This window comes from Triticum urartu, chromosome 7A (assembly GCF_056163025.1).
Source record: "Triticum urartu cultivar PI428250 chromosome 7A, HENAU_Tu73, whole genome shotgun sequence".
Taxonomy (NCBI): domain Eukaryota; kingdom Viridiplantae; phylum Streptophyta; class Magnoliopsida; order Poales; family Poaceae; genus Triticum; species Triticum urartu.
This window is the reverse complement of record NC_141879.1, coordinates 656312150-656327435: the sequence shown is the minus strand read 5'-3', so window position 1 is coordinate 656327435 and position 15286 is coordinate 656312150. Positions and strand designations below refer to the sequence as shown.

The 15286-nt window shown below is 44.9% G+C and overlaps 1 protein-coding gene across 1 annotated transcript; it reads right to left on the bottom strand.

Annotated features, from left to right (window-relative positions):
* Positions 1 to 4362: 4362 nt before the first annotated feature.
* On the bottom strand, positions 4363 to 6578 carry LOC125519260 (chaperone protein ClpB1-like). Its single transcript, XM_087535593.1, has 6 exons — positions 6296 to 6578; positions 5762 to 5928; positions 5333 to 5673; positions 4959 to 5238; positions 4683 to 4880; positions 4363 to 4561 (listed from the first exon to the last, which is right to left on the bottom strand). Exons 1-6 carry the CDS (start codon positions 6576 to 6578, stop codon positions 4523 to 4525), a joined length of 1308 nt encoding a protein of 435 aa, XP_087391719.1. The 3' UTR covers positions 4363 to 4522.
* Between the last annotated feature and the right edge of the window lie 8708 nt (positions 6579 to 15286).

Sequence of the window (15286 nt, the reverse complement as noted above, 5' to 3'; positions counted from 1 at the left end):
ACAACCTGTAATAATGTGTACTTTTTATGGGAAAATACAAGAGAAACTGTCAGGGACAGCTAGCTTGTCAGACGTTCATGAAAAAAAAACATGCCACGCATGCCATGAATCGGATTTTACAACAATGAAACCCAAAATAATCAAAACAAAGGATCTAATGTCCTTTCCGGGCCCTATCCTTGGAGTAACAAAAGACATCCTTAATTTCAACTTGAACTGCAATGACCAAACAAGTTTTTGCCATAGTAAACATGATAAGGAAACATCATATATCCTAATCACCCCCACCCGCATCACATGCCTCTGCTATCCCTGATATCCAAACTAGTAGCTAGGACAAGTGTTAGGCCAAGAGAATGATGTCCAATGTGCCACAAACTTCATGACACATTATTGCATCCAAGATTTCAATAGGGAACCATACAAAACAAAGCCATGTTTGGTTGACTTGTGGTTTCTAAAAGCCTTTTGATGACCATCTTGCCCAAACCTATAGCAGAAGAGGAAAGTGTTAGCCCATATGTCTTGTGCTCCCATCGGAGGCCAAGATGTAAAAAGTCTGACAAACTAGAGTTGACGAGGCGAAGTAAGGCCTCTCTGTAACAATGTTAATTAATGTTGAGATATGACAGTAGAAGAAAAATGTGATAAACATTTCTCTGGCGCTGAAATGAAATATAATTTATACCCCCTTATCGTACTTTCTTTTGCTCGCCCATAGTTCGTCAAATAAGGGCTACTAAACAATAAGTTTGATCTCAATGCACAACTTTCCATTCAGCCACTTATGGGTTATGTGCACATGTATGCATGGGCTCACATACAGAAGTATGGATAATGGTTAATACATTTTATCTTTTGAAATAAACATAAACACCCAGGGAAAATATCTTGATTGATTGTAGTTACTAAAATTAACATCGGTAAAACTGCCTACATATGCATAGTGTCAAGTGATGACACCAATGACCATGTAGCTACTAAAATTTAACCACCGCGAATGCAACTTATAGCTTCATCACGTTAGATAGAAAGGCATAACTGGTTGGTAACTAGTAAGTGAATAAGTCTCTTACAATAACAAAATTTAAATAGATGCCTTGAGTAAATCAAAATGTGAGACTCAAGAAATGATGACGACTTTGTACTTCAAAGTTCCCACTTCCTGGGGAAAGTTCCTCAAGATTGTCGAGTACCTTGTGCAGTACCTCTCTCGCAAAATTTCCTCGCTTGTTTGTTACGGACACCAACTACTCTTACTAAATGCAACCAGAAAACTTTCACATTTTATCCCAATACCTCCCATGCTAAGATAACAACCCATTGGGGAAATGTCGTGACTAATCTTCAGGAACATCTTGTTTTTCAATGTGCACAACAATCATTTTTCTTTGTATGCATGCATGCTATTTTCCTACGATTGGATAAAACCATGTAACTGAAGAAAACCATGTCCGTGTGGGTGAACGCGTGATGTTTGTTTGTGATTGGAATAGGAGGCAGAGGCAGTTAAACCTCAATGATGTGCCTATTTGGTGGTATTTATCTTGCAAAGTTATATGAGGTCGTTTTGAAGTAGCTATGTACTTTCGGTAATAATGGAAGAAGAGAAAGATCAGTACTAGAATAGATGGAGTAAACAAAGTACCCAGAGAGAGAGAGAGAGAGAGAGAGAGAGAGAGAACATTTTTCTTTTCAAATTGTCACCGCGGCCACTGAATCATTGAGGGGAAAGGTGCTCAGTGCGTATCAACTATCAAACCTAATCATACTAGGATGCCGATCAAGCTACACATGCAACTAGGATATGCGAGTGGCATAAATAAACGGAGCCAATAAGAAGGTGTGCGAATAAAGAAGAGGCAGTTGAAACATGGAACATGGAACGTGAAAGGAGTAAAAAAATAGAAAAAAAAAGGTAGTATATTGTACATTAAGAGGAGCATATATAGAAGTGGAATAAAGATGTGATGATGTGAGCAGAATATGGATGCGTATCATCGAGACAGCCAAGGGATCAGTTGGTTCATAGTAAGCAAGTATTGTTCAGGATCGATAGGACTGAACAAAAAGTAATGTGATTGGTTTTCCATGGGCCCAACTGTTTTGTTTTTACCAAGAACAAGGCTAAGTGTTGCAATGGCACGCCCATATATAGAACTTCCTTTTCCATTTGCGTGTACATAAACTCTTGCATATTCACTGAAGATACACTTGCCTTTTGTTAAAAAATCAAGAGACAGGTGGAGTTCAGTGAAACGATGGACATACTAACAGTCCACGAATTACCTACCGAATTATGTAAGGATCACTGAAATTTTATTTTATTTTTTTGCGGGATAGGATCACTGAACGTTGTCCGATCATAAGGTGCATGGAGTTTTTTATCACTGAACTTTGTCTGATTGTAAGGTGCACGGGTTCGTAAAATATATTGAATCAGCTCTTTCACAAAATACTCCGTCTCTGGTCGTGAGGTTTGATATTGAATTTCTGATAACCATTATTATTGTGTTGATAATGGTAGAAGTGAACATGAACAAGCGCATCTAAATCACGATAGGAACTACTCCCTCTGTCCAAAAAAAAAAACTTGTCCCAAGCTTGTCCCTCAAATGGATGTATCTAGCACTAATTCCCAATTAGTGCTAGATACATCCATTTGAGGGACAAACTTTTTCGGACAGAGTGAGTACTTTTTACAGGAAACATATCTTACGGAACAGCAACCACTTTAGTTTATGGAACTTGAAGAACAGGTGGAAATCTACGCCCTTGTGTGTGTTCCAGTACCGTCCATGGAGCTTCTAGAAACGCAATAACTTGACAAAATGTAACACCGGAATTTGGTTTTCCGGATCCTACAGTAAGGAAACACATGCATTTGACAAAATGATATTTTTCCTATGAAGTCCCAAACCATGTTGTATTTCTTGAAGTTAGTAGGGATATAGAGCTATATATTGGACCCATATGATATCTGTCGGACAAACTCTGTGCTCTGTGAATCGAAATCATACGAAGTTTCTTTGAGAATGTTGAAAGTTAATTTGAAACTAAAGAGAGTAATCTAGTTAGTCCCTATCTCCCAGATCACTCTCTTAATTAGCTTCACATGGAGGTTCAGAGATCGAGAATAAAATTAGAATCTTACGCACACGAAACACTCCGCGATTGTCTAGTTCATCAGACATGACCCATAGACATTTTCCAGGGCGGAGACGATAGGTTTTGAAGTGTCCCACGTGTCTTAGCTCTAATGTGAAGCTGGGCATACATGAGTCCTACTAGGCTGTAGTAGGAAAGGGAGCACCACTCATGTCGGGTCTCAAGAGAAGCCACAGCATCACCTTCTGCATCCTAATACCTCCCATGCCGAAAGGTCAACAAACTAGTGAGTATTGGACGTACTAGGTTCACAGATTTTTTTTCCTACTAATGAGAAGGAGAAGAGGAAGGAGATTCAGACCTCAACGTTATTATAACAGATATGTGTATGTATGTGAGTAGAAGAAGTAGCATTAGATAGAGCAAAACAAAGAGTGTGAAGATTAGATATAGGGTAGTTGGAGTAAATTATGGGAAGGTAGAAGGACCATCCATGAAGCCATCTTGTGCGAACCTTCGTATATAAGTACTGGTGAATCGGGATGTTCTCGTGCTGCGTTATCGTAGCCCAAGTGCGCAACCTACTTGGGCTAGTCCTAATTTCCTTTTCTTAGCTTTGAGAGAATATACTGAGTTAAGATGATAACACGAGATTCAATGATCTATACTTGGATTGGGTGTAGTGACAATGTGTCTACAATAGAAGGTTGTTTTATCATCTCCATTTGCAAGTCTACACTAGAAGTTTGTACTGTGGTGCAGCCTGATAAATTCTTTAGCACTAGACGATGCCCCGCACGTTGTTGCGGGAATATTTTGCAATACATTTCTAAGATATTAATAATTTTATGAAAATAAGAATATTCGGAGAAATAATATGTGAGCTAAAACTAAAAATACATATTTTTATTTGTGTTAGATTATTGTATTTTTGCAAAATATTTACTAAATATATCATGCATGTTTGCATGTTGAAGTTAATCTTTTTCTATGACTCATTGAATGTTGAAGTGGGTCTTTTCTAATGCATGTTGCTTGATGAGGTGTCATGCTTGCATGTTGAGAGAAATAGGTTAGTGGGGGCTAGCTATTTAGATATAGAAGATTAGCATTTAAAACTAGTTACTGCTATAAACTACGAGGGCCACCGGTTGAATCATCACGTGCATAGTATATATACACGCCACTGATGAACGAGAAACTCATCCGCCAAAACACAAATAAATTTCAGAAATCCCTAGTTGTCATGCCAAAGAAAGCTACACAGTCTCGCAGTCACCGGGGAGTTGGATTGTTGCGTCACGGATCTGACACCTACGTCACTACTTCAAACTTGAGACCCTTGTCATTGGCAGCGTCAATGGAGACCGAGGAGCCTTCACAGATTCGTCCGCTGACCAGCATCTCGGAGAGATCAGTCATCACATTCTTCAGCAACCACCTCTTTACAGGCCTTGCGCCATACATCCGCGGGTGCGGGACAAATTAAGCATGGATGGTTACCAAAATATAAACGTTGTTACCTTAAACATGAGACTAATATTGCCTCAGGTTTGAAAGGAAGCTGTGCTCACTGGGTTGTAAGATTCCGACAAAACCACGTCCAGCGCGGCATCACTCGCACATAGAGAGATGCCCCTGCTAGCTACGCTGGCGACAATGCTCTTCATCTGGATTTTCACAATCTCCTTAAGATTGTCGTGCGACAGCGGCTCAAATATCACAATCTCACTCATTCTGTTGCGAAGCTCGGGTTTGAAGTGTTTCTGAACCTGCAAGAACAAATGTACATGGCATTAAGCATGTTTCTACTGGTGACTTCACAACAGCAGTCTCTTGTATACACAAACCTGTTGCATCACAAGGTCCCGTGCAGCTTCCATTGTGATTTTTCCAGCCATTCCTGCTGTTAGGTGCTCCGCTCCTAGATTTGAAGTCATAATGATGATGGTGTTCTTGAAATTTACGGTCCGGCCTTTCCCATCTATCAACACACCATCATCCAGAAGTTGAATAAAAAGGTTCAACACCGATGGATCTGCCTTCTCCACCTCATCAAAAAGGATAACACTGTATGGACGTCTCCTGATTTTCTCCGTCAATTGTCCACCGTCTTCATGGCCTTTATAGCTTTAAGAAGGAACAAATAAAGCAATTACGATCAGTGAAATTAAAGTATGATATGAGAAAGTAATGCATGTTCAAAAAGATATACAAATTAAACCTTGGAGGTGCTCCGATGAGACGCAGCACGGATCCCCTGTCAACATATTCAGACATGTCAAAGCGAACTAACATCTTCTCGCTGTCAAATAACTGCACAGCAAGAGCTTTTGCAAGCTCTGTCTTTCCAACACCAGTCGAGCCTAAGAAGAGAAAAGAGCCTATGGGTTGGCCAGGCTGATCAAAGCCGGCTCTGGAACGTAACACTGCTTGTGCAACCAGATTTACAGCTTCATCCTGGCCAACAACTCGCTCCCGCAGTCTGCTCGCTAGGTGGATTAGTCTGTCCTTCTCCTCTTGGTCAAGCGCAGTGACAGGAATTCCAGTCCATTGGCTCACAACCTTCAAATAACAATGTTAAAATCTGCATAACAAGCATATCTCGTCGATCAAAACATTACAAAACTGTCATTAGGAAGAGAATGCCTACTTGTGCGACATGATTAGGGCAAACAATTGCCTCCTTCACTGCATTTTTAGAGCTACTCTGCAGAGTGGTCACATTCTCTTCTTGATCACCAACTGGCATCATTGTTTTGGCTGCTGTGGCACCAGCCTCATCAATGAGGTCAATTGCCTTATCAGGAAATGGACGACCTACAGTAGACATCAATTAACTCCAACATATATACATTCTTGCCAATCATGGGAGCAAGTCGGCAGAAAGATAGCACCTGCTCCATTAATTGATGCATCTGACACTATCATGAATTTGTTCAATACCGTATACATGATTTATACATTAGTTAAGCCAAACAAAACTGAATGTACAGGTTGCAACATGGGTTAGCATGTGAGCTAGTGGACCTTAACAAGAATGAACATCTGACGATAACCAATTAAAGATCATATATAACCCTCTTTCTTCCCTTCATGTTTCATTAGATTTCCTATAATAAACTAGATGAGTTCATGCATCTACTAATCACCTCTGGAAACAAAAGGAATAAAATTAATTCCTCACCCGTGATGTAACGGCCAGCGAGCTGCACGGCAGCAACAAGAGCGGCATCTTGGATTTCTAAGCCGTGGTGCTGTTCATACTGCTGCTTTAGCGTCCGCAGCATGGCAATGGTGGCCTGCGCGCTAGGCTCCTCAACGTGCACCTTCTGGAACCGCCGCTCGAGTGCGGCATCCTTCTCAATGTACTTACGGTAATCATCAAAAGTCGTCGCACCCACACAACGGATACGACCACGGGCCAACGCTGGCTTGAGCATATTGGCAGCGTCCTGGCATCCCCCCATCCCATCACCGGCACCAAGAAGCATGTGCATCTCGTCGATGAAGAGAACTATCTTGCCACCTGAGTCCTCCGCCTATTTTATCACGCTTTTTATGCCTTCCTCGAACATGCCACGGAACACAGTCCCAGAAACCATCGCCGTGAGATCAACCTCCACGACGCGTGCCCCGGCGAGTGCCGCAGGGACCTTCCCGGCAGCGATGCGCTGTGCAAGGCCCTCGGCGATGGCCGTCTTGCCAACTCCTGCAGCACCGACCAGCGCGGCACAGTTCTTGGTCTTGCGGCAGAGGATGGAGACAACACGGTCTATCTCGCTGTCCCGGCCGACCACCGGGCTGGCTGCCTGCTTGCTGCCGGTCATGTAGTGTTTGACAAAAAACTACCATTTTAAGGGTTCGCGTCCCACAGAACTACCACTTAAAAAAAGTGACCGAAAACTACCAAATTTTCTTAATTTTGTGACTAAAAACTACCACTTTCAGATAATGACCAGTTTAGACGATTTAAACATGTTGACTGTTCAGTTGACCATTATTATAGTTGGGACCCACACGTCATTCTTCTTCCTCCTCTCTTTATCTTTCCTTGCCATTTTCACAAACAGTTTTTGTGCATCCCGGCTCCCCGGCGGTCATCGCAGGAGGCGAGAGGGAGGCCGGAGCCTCCAGCTCGAAGGGAGGCCACCATCGCGGCGAGCCCTTGCTGCTGGGCGAGACTGCTGCTGCCCGAATTCTGCGCCGTCGGGCACGCGGAGGATGAGGAGGAGGAGGAGGTGGCACGACGCAGGCAGGGCAGGTCGACTACGAGGGAGCCGTCGACCAGATCGGAGCGGAGGTCGAAGATGAGCTCCTCCGTCTCGAGCCGCGCGGCGGCGCGGGGCAGCGAGTTGACGTGGGCGGGCCGTGAGGGCGCACCACCGACGCCAGATGAGGCCGGTGCCCGCGGCGGCCCGGGCGCAGTGGAAGCGGGCAAGGACGAGGAGCAGGTCGTTGGGGAGGGCCCTGATGCGGTCCGGTGGTCGTAGCCGGGTGGAACGCCGGCGAAACTCCATTGACGCCCCAGATCTCGGGGATAGGCGAGGCGAGCGGCGTCCGCTCTCCTGTGAAGTTGACTTTGACGCCATGTTAGCGCTGACAGATGGGCCCTGCCTGTCATAAACACGCTTAAATAGTCTAAACTAGTCATTATCTAAAAATGGTAGTTTTTAGTCACAAAATTAAAAAAATTTGATAGTTTTCGGTCACTTTTTTTAAAGTGGTAATTCTGTGGTCGCAAACCTCTAAAATGATAGTTTTTTGTCAAAACACTCGTCATGTCACGGCCGTAGCTGCGCAGGCACGAGTTGCGCTCGTAGTACCTCCAAGCTGCCCAGCACAAACCGAAGGCTGCTCCAACACAGAGAGCGCTCTCCACCCCTCGGAACAACATAGACGCATGTGACAGGAGCCCATCCAAGACCGCACTTGTCGGAGTTTCTCCATCGGACACCATAACCCAGGTCCCAAGCCGAGAATCGTAGATTGCAGTCGCCTCCATACGGTGATGGTGATGAATGAAAAGACCTAACCTGAGCAACGAAGATACACTGCAATAATATTTCAACCTATGCATATATATTGCAGAAGTATGGGACTTCAAATTGTATTACAATGGCGGAGTTGTAACAAAATTTCTTGTTCTGTCTTGCTTTGGAAACCTGAGTTGTGATCAAAATTTGGATTTTTAGGGAGTGTTCAAATTTTGTCTGTTGAGAGGCAAGATTCCAAGATTAACCGGGGCGAACTATTTACTTACACAAATATTCACTCTCCTCTTGATTAATCAGCAAAACTGGGATTTGAGGGGCGAATTTTGTTTTTACCAGAGTCGTGGGCGAAGTTACTCCACTCCTCCAGGCCGCCGCCGCCCGCTCCTCAGTGCCCGCCGCTCCGCCGCTCCACCAAGAGCTCTCGTCGGGTTCACTCCAGCTGGCGCCTCTCCACCCCTCGCTTCTCCTCTGCTTTCCAGGAGCGAGCTGCCCTACCTCCGGCGGCGGCAGCTTGAGCTCCAATCCTCCAGCGCGGTCTCGTCACCACCTACAACTGGGCCCCAAGGCTTTCTACCGCGGTCAGCTAGATGGTCCAACTGCGGAGTTCAGCCCACAAACCCGATTCTAAGAGGTTAGTAAGCCACAAGGAGCAGCCCATAATTGATCGGCCAGCAGTGGCCACAGGCATCCATAGCTTTTTCTTCTTCTTCTTCCCTTTTTCACATTTTTTCTTTTATTTTTTACTTTTTTACTTTTACTTATATATCGAAATAATTTAAATATATATTAATAAAAATAAACTTACATTCTGTATTTACAAATTTTAATCATGCATTTTAAAAATGTTAAAGGTGTAGAAAAATTGTTATGATGTATAAAACAATGTACAGTATGTAAGAATATATATATATATATATAATATTAAACGTTTATTTAGAAAATGATACATTTATATAAGAAAAATGTTCCTCGCATATACAAAAAAATAGACATAAAAATGCATTTAAGAGAATGTTAATCATGTATTTAAAAATGCTACACATGTGTATAAAAAGCTGTTAATGATGTATAAAAGTGTACAATGTGTATAATAAAGTAGCCAAAAAATATGTTTTTCGAAATTTAATCATGTGATAGAAAAATGTTTTTTTCGAGAGTACGCACATTGCGTACCATAGCTTTATAGAAGAAGAGAGAAATACAAATACAAGATGACTACAACTCGCTGCGAACAACAAGTGTAGCATGAACTCCACATCCGGCTAGTCCAAAGACAGCCACCTACGACAACACCACTACAACGCAAAGGAACTTGCCCAAAACAGAAAAACCTCGCCGCGTCTTAGTTGATGCCAGCCACCTCCGAAGGACTGCAACTCCCACCGAGCATCCCTTGCCGATGCACCATCCACCCTTAATGCCTAAAGGAGATGGCAGGAGAATGGCGGGACCGATCAGACCCGAGAAAGGTATCGTCTTGGAATCACTAGCGGCGACCGTACATTGCGTCGCGGATGATCGATCATGAACAGTGGCGAGCGCCGGAGGAGCGCAACGAAGAACCTCCAACCCGTGTCTCCAGACACAATGCTCCCACCAGAGGGACGACGTCGAGGACGCCGCCATCGTGCCGATCCTGCACCGAATCAAGGCTTTCGCCCGGAGACAACTACCAACACCAAGCGAGCGAGGGGATGTCGACGCACCTCGACGACGCCTCCAAGGAGGGGTAAGACACCCACGGGTGCCATCACCGCCGGCCCAGCAAAACCGGACAAGATTTTCATCCGTAACGCCGCACATCGCCCCACCTCCAAGGTTTGGGGCAAGCAGAGAGGAATGCGGCCCCAACATCCACCACCAACCTCAGCCAGCAGCCTCCCGACACCTCAGCCATGGATCAGGGTCATCACCGTGGTCGCCACCCGCTCCAGGGGACATCCACGCAATGACCCCATCCCCTTCGGCCCAGATCAAATCCGGAAAGATCCATCTGACCCTCCTCTCCAATCACTGCTCCAGCGCCAGCACCACCTGGCGGACACCACACCAGCCCCGACGTGGAGGAGGCCGAACGCCCGCTGCTCGTCAGGAGCTCCTTCCTGACAGAGCTTCCACAACGACACCGCCTCCGAAGCCGAGATCCAGCGCCATCGCCTCCAGGCAGCGCCGAGGTGCCACCTAGCTCCACTGCCCCTGCTGCCTCCCCATCGACTCCGCCGCTCCTCCAAGAGCCACTCCGCCTACCGGAGAAGCCCGCCGCATCCTCGCACCGCCGACCATCCACCACCATCGCATCCCCAGGGACGACCCGCCTCCGCGCGAAGGGGCTCGTCAGGGAGCGCCGCCCTCGCCCACCGTCTTCGACGGCCAAGCGTGGCCGCCACCGCCGGCGCCGGCGCCGGCAGCGGCCGGGGAAGGGAGATCAGGTGCCTCTGGTTTCCTAGGGTTAGGGGCGCCTCCGGAGCCGCATGCGCGTGCGACCCGGGAGGAGGAGGGAGCGCTGGGTCTTAGGAAAACGTCGTTATTGTCGTCCTGATAGAAAAATGTTAAATGTCTGTATAAAAAATGTCCCTGTTGTATACAAAAATGTATACTATGTAATAAAAATCGTAGACATAAAAAACATATATGTTTAAAAACATGTTAATCATGTATTTCAAAAGAATGTTCAACGTGTAAACTAAAAATGTTTCATGTATTTGGAAAAAATGTTAACTGCGTATAAAATATATATTCATGTTTTATACGAAAAGGGAAAGAAAAAAACAATGGAAACCAAAAAGAGATGGGGGCTTCTAAGCGTCATACGACGGATCTTGTCATGGAAACAATGACCTTCTTTGCAACAATCAATTAGCTGAACGTCTCTCTCTTCTTTGCAACAATGACCTTGTCATGGAAACAGTTGTAACCGAGATTGTGTTGTGGAGTTTTATGCAGCATAGGTTGTGTTGCGGGAATATATGTTTTGCAACATAGGTTGTGTTGCAGAAAAAAAAATCATGTCTTCACTTTTTTTGCAACAATGGTATTGTTGTAGAAACTTTTGGCAACCGAGGTGATTGCAAATTTTTTTTCTTGGTCTTCACCTCTATATGGTGTTACGGAAGAAAGTTTTGCAACATCACTGATGTTTCTGCGACAAACTGGATGTTGCAAAACAAAACTAGGGATGGCTGTTTTGCCCATGGGTATGGGTATCCGCAGGTACCCTACCCGAAAACAATGGGCATGGGCATGACTTTAAAAGATTTTGTACCCACGGGTAATGGGTATCCATACCTACAAAATCTATGGGTAGGGCATGGGTATTAACTTGCACCCATGGGTAACCCAATGGATACCCAAAAATTTAATAAATCAGAATTATTCCTATGACATGTGGGGTAAGTATCTAACTGATATGGCCCAACCCTAAATCTTGTATTCCCTAAACCGGCCATAGGTCATAGGCCCACAATCACCTTCTCAACACTCCTCCGACGTCCTATTTGACTTCTTGAAATGATGAAATCTTGACTCATCGCCATCGGACTCCTCTGAACTATCGATCCAGTGACCCTAGTTCCAACTGCTCATTCCCACTAGGTCAGGCTTCCACCAATCGCTGCCCATACTCCCTTGATACCTCGAAGAACCCACCCATCGGAAGAGGCTATGTTGGTGCTATAATGCTCGGCCATACGGCCATATCACTTGAATTTTAGACTCATTGCTCTATTTTTTTCAAATTTAAATGCTATATATGTTATCCAACTGTTGGGGAACGTAGTAATTTCAAAAAAATTCCTACGCGCACGCAAGATCATGGTGATGCATAGCAACGACAGGGGAGAGTGTTGTCCACGTACCCGCGGTGACCGAAAGCGGAAGCGTTATATCAACGCGGTTGATGTAGTCGTACGTCTTCACGATCCGACCGATCCAAGCACCGTTACTCCGGCACCTCCGAGTTCTTGGCACACGTTCAGCTCGATGACGATCCCCGGGCTCCGATCCAGCAAAGCGTCGGGGAGGAGTTCTGTCAGCACGACGGCGTGGTGACGATCTTGATGTACTACCGTCGCAGGGCTTCGCCTAAGCACCGCTACAATATTATCGAGGACTATGATGGAAGGGGGCACCGCACACGGCTAAGAATATGATCACGTGGATCAACTTGTGTGTCTATGGGGTGCCCCCCTGCCCCCGTATATAAAGGGGCAAGGAGGAGGGGGCCGGCCAAGAGGAGGAGGCGCGCCCAAGGGGGGAGTCCTACTCCCACCGGGAGTAGGACTCCTCCTTTCCTAGTAGGAGTAGGAGAGAAGGAAGGGGAAGGGAGAAGGGAAGGAAGGAGGGGGCGCAACCCCTCCCCCTAGTCCAATTCGGACTAGGCCTTGGGGGGGCGCGCGGCCTGCCCTAGGCAGCCCCTCTCTCTTTCCCGTATGGCCCAATAAGGCCCAATACTTCTCCCGGCGAATTCCCGTAACTCTCCGGTACTCCGAAAAATACCCGAATCACTCGGAACCTTTCCGAAGTCCGAATATAGTCGTCCAATATATCGATCTTTACTTCTTGACCATTTCGAGACTCCTCGTCATGTCCCCGATCTCATCCGGGACTCCGAACTCCTTCGGTACATCAAAACTCATAAACTCATAATATAACTGTCATCGAAACCTTAAGCGTGCGGACCCTACGGTTCGAGAACAATGTAGACATGACCGAGACACGTCTCCGGTCAATAACCAATAGCGGAACCTGGATGCTCATATTGGCTCCTACATATTCTACGAAGATCTTTATCGGTCAGACCGCATAACAACATACGTTGTTCCCTTTGTCATCGGTATGTTACTTGCCCGAGATTCGATTGTCGGTATCCTATACCTAGTTCAATCTCGTTACCGGCAAGTCTCTTTACTCGTTCCGTAATCCATCATCCCGCAACTAACTCATTAGTCGCAATGCTTGCAAGGCTTATGTGATGTGCATTACCAAGAGGGCCCAGAGATACCTCTCCGACAATCGGAGTGACAAATCATAATCTCGAAATACGCCAACCCAACATGTACCTTTGGAGACACCTGTAGAGCTCCTTTATAATCACCCAGTTACGTTCACAAAGTGTTCCTCTGGCAAACAGGAGTTGCATAATCTCATAGTCATAGGAACATGTATAAGTCATGAAGAAAGCAATAGCAACGTACTAAACGATCGGGTGCTAAGCTAATGGAATGGGTCATGTCAATCAGATCATTCAACTAATGATGTGATCCTGTTAATCAAATGACAACTCTTTGTCCATGGTTAGGAAACATAACCATCTTTGATTAACAAGCTAGTCTAGTAGAGGCATACTAGTGACACTCTGTTTGTCTATGTATTCACACATGTATTATGTTTCCGGTTAATACAATTCTAGCATGAATAATAAACTTTTATCATGATATATAAGGAAATAAATAATAACTTTATTATTGCCTCTAGGGCATATTTCCTTCAGTCTCCCACTTGCACTAGAGTCAATAATCTAGATTACACAGTAATGATTCTAACACCCATGGAGCCTTGGTGCTGATCATGTTTTGCTCGTGGAAGAGGCTTAGTCAACGGGTCTGCTACATTCAGATCCGTATGTATCTTGCAAATCTCTATGTCTCCCACCTGGACTAGATCCCGGATGGAATTGAAGCGTCTCTTGATGTGCTTGGTTCTTTTGTGAAATCTGGATTCCTTTGCCAAGGCAATTGCACCATTATTGTCACAAAAGATTTTTATTGGACCCGATGCACTAGGTATGACACCTAGATCGGATATGAACTCCTTCATCCAGACTCCTTCATTCGCTGCTTCCGAAGCAGCTATGTATTCCGCTTCACACGTAGATCCCGCCACGACGCTCTGTTTAGAACTGCACCAACTGACAGCTCCACCGTTTAATGTAAACACGTATCTGGTTTGCGATTTAGAATCGTCCGGATCAGTGTCAAAGCTTGCATCAACGTAACCATTTACGATGAGCTCTTTGTCACCTCCATATACGAGAAACATATCCTTAGTCCTTTTCAGGTACTTCAGGATGTTCTTGACCGCTGTCCAGTGATCCACTCCTGGATTACTTTGGTACCTCCCTGCTAGACTTATAGCAAGGCACACATCAGGTCTGGTACACAGCATTGCATACATGATAGAGCCTATGGCTGAAGCATAGGGAACATCTTTCATTTTCTCTCTATCTTCTGCAGTGGTCGGGCATTGAGTCTGACTCAACTTCACACCTTGTAACACAGGCAAGAACCCTTTCTTTGCTTGATCCATTTTGAACTTTTTCAAAATCTTGTCAAGGTATGTGCTTTGTGAAAGTCCAATTAAGCGTCTTGATCTATCTCTATAGATCTTTATGCCTAATATGTAAGCAGCTTCACCGAGGTCTTTCATTGAAAAACTCTTATTCAAGTATCCCTTTATGCTATCCAGAAATTCTATATCATTTCCAATCAGTAATATGTCATCCACATATAATATCAGAAATGCTACAGAGCTCCCACTCACTTTCTTGTAAATACAGGCTTCTCCAAAGGTCTGTATAAAACCAAATGCTTTGATCACACTATCAAAGCGTTTATTCCAACTCCGAGAGGCTTGCACCAGTCCATAAATGGATCGCTGGAGCTTGCACACTTTGTTAGCTCCCTTTGGATCGACAAAACCTTCCGGTTGCATCATATACTACTCTTCTTCCAGAAATCCATTCAGGAATGCAGTTTTGACATCCATCTGCCAAATTTCATAATCATAAAATGCGGCAATTGCTAACATGATTCGGACAGAGTTAAGCATCGCTACGGGTGAGAAGGTCTCATCGTAGTCAACCCCTTGAACTTATCGAAAACCTTTTGCGACAAGTCGAGCTTTGTAGACAGTAATATTACCGTCAGCGTCAGTCTTCTTCTTGAAGATCCATTTATTCTCAATTGCTTGCCGATCATCGGGCAAGTCAACCAAAGTCCATACTTTGTTCTCATACATGGATCCCATCTCAGATTTCATGGCTTCAAGTCATTTTTCGGAATCTGGGCTCACCATCGCTTCTTCATAGTTCGTAGGTTCATCATGATCTAGTAGCATGACTTCCAGAACAGGATTACCATACCACTCTGGCGCGGATCTTACTCTGGTTGATCTACGAGGTTCAG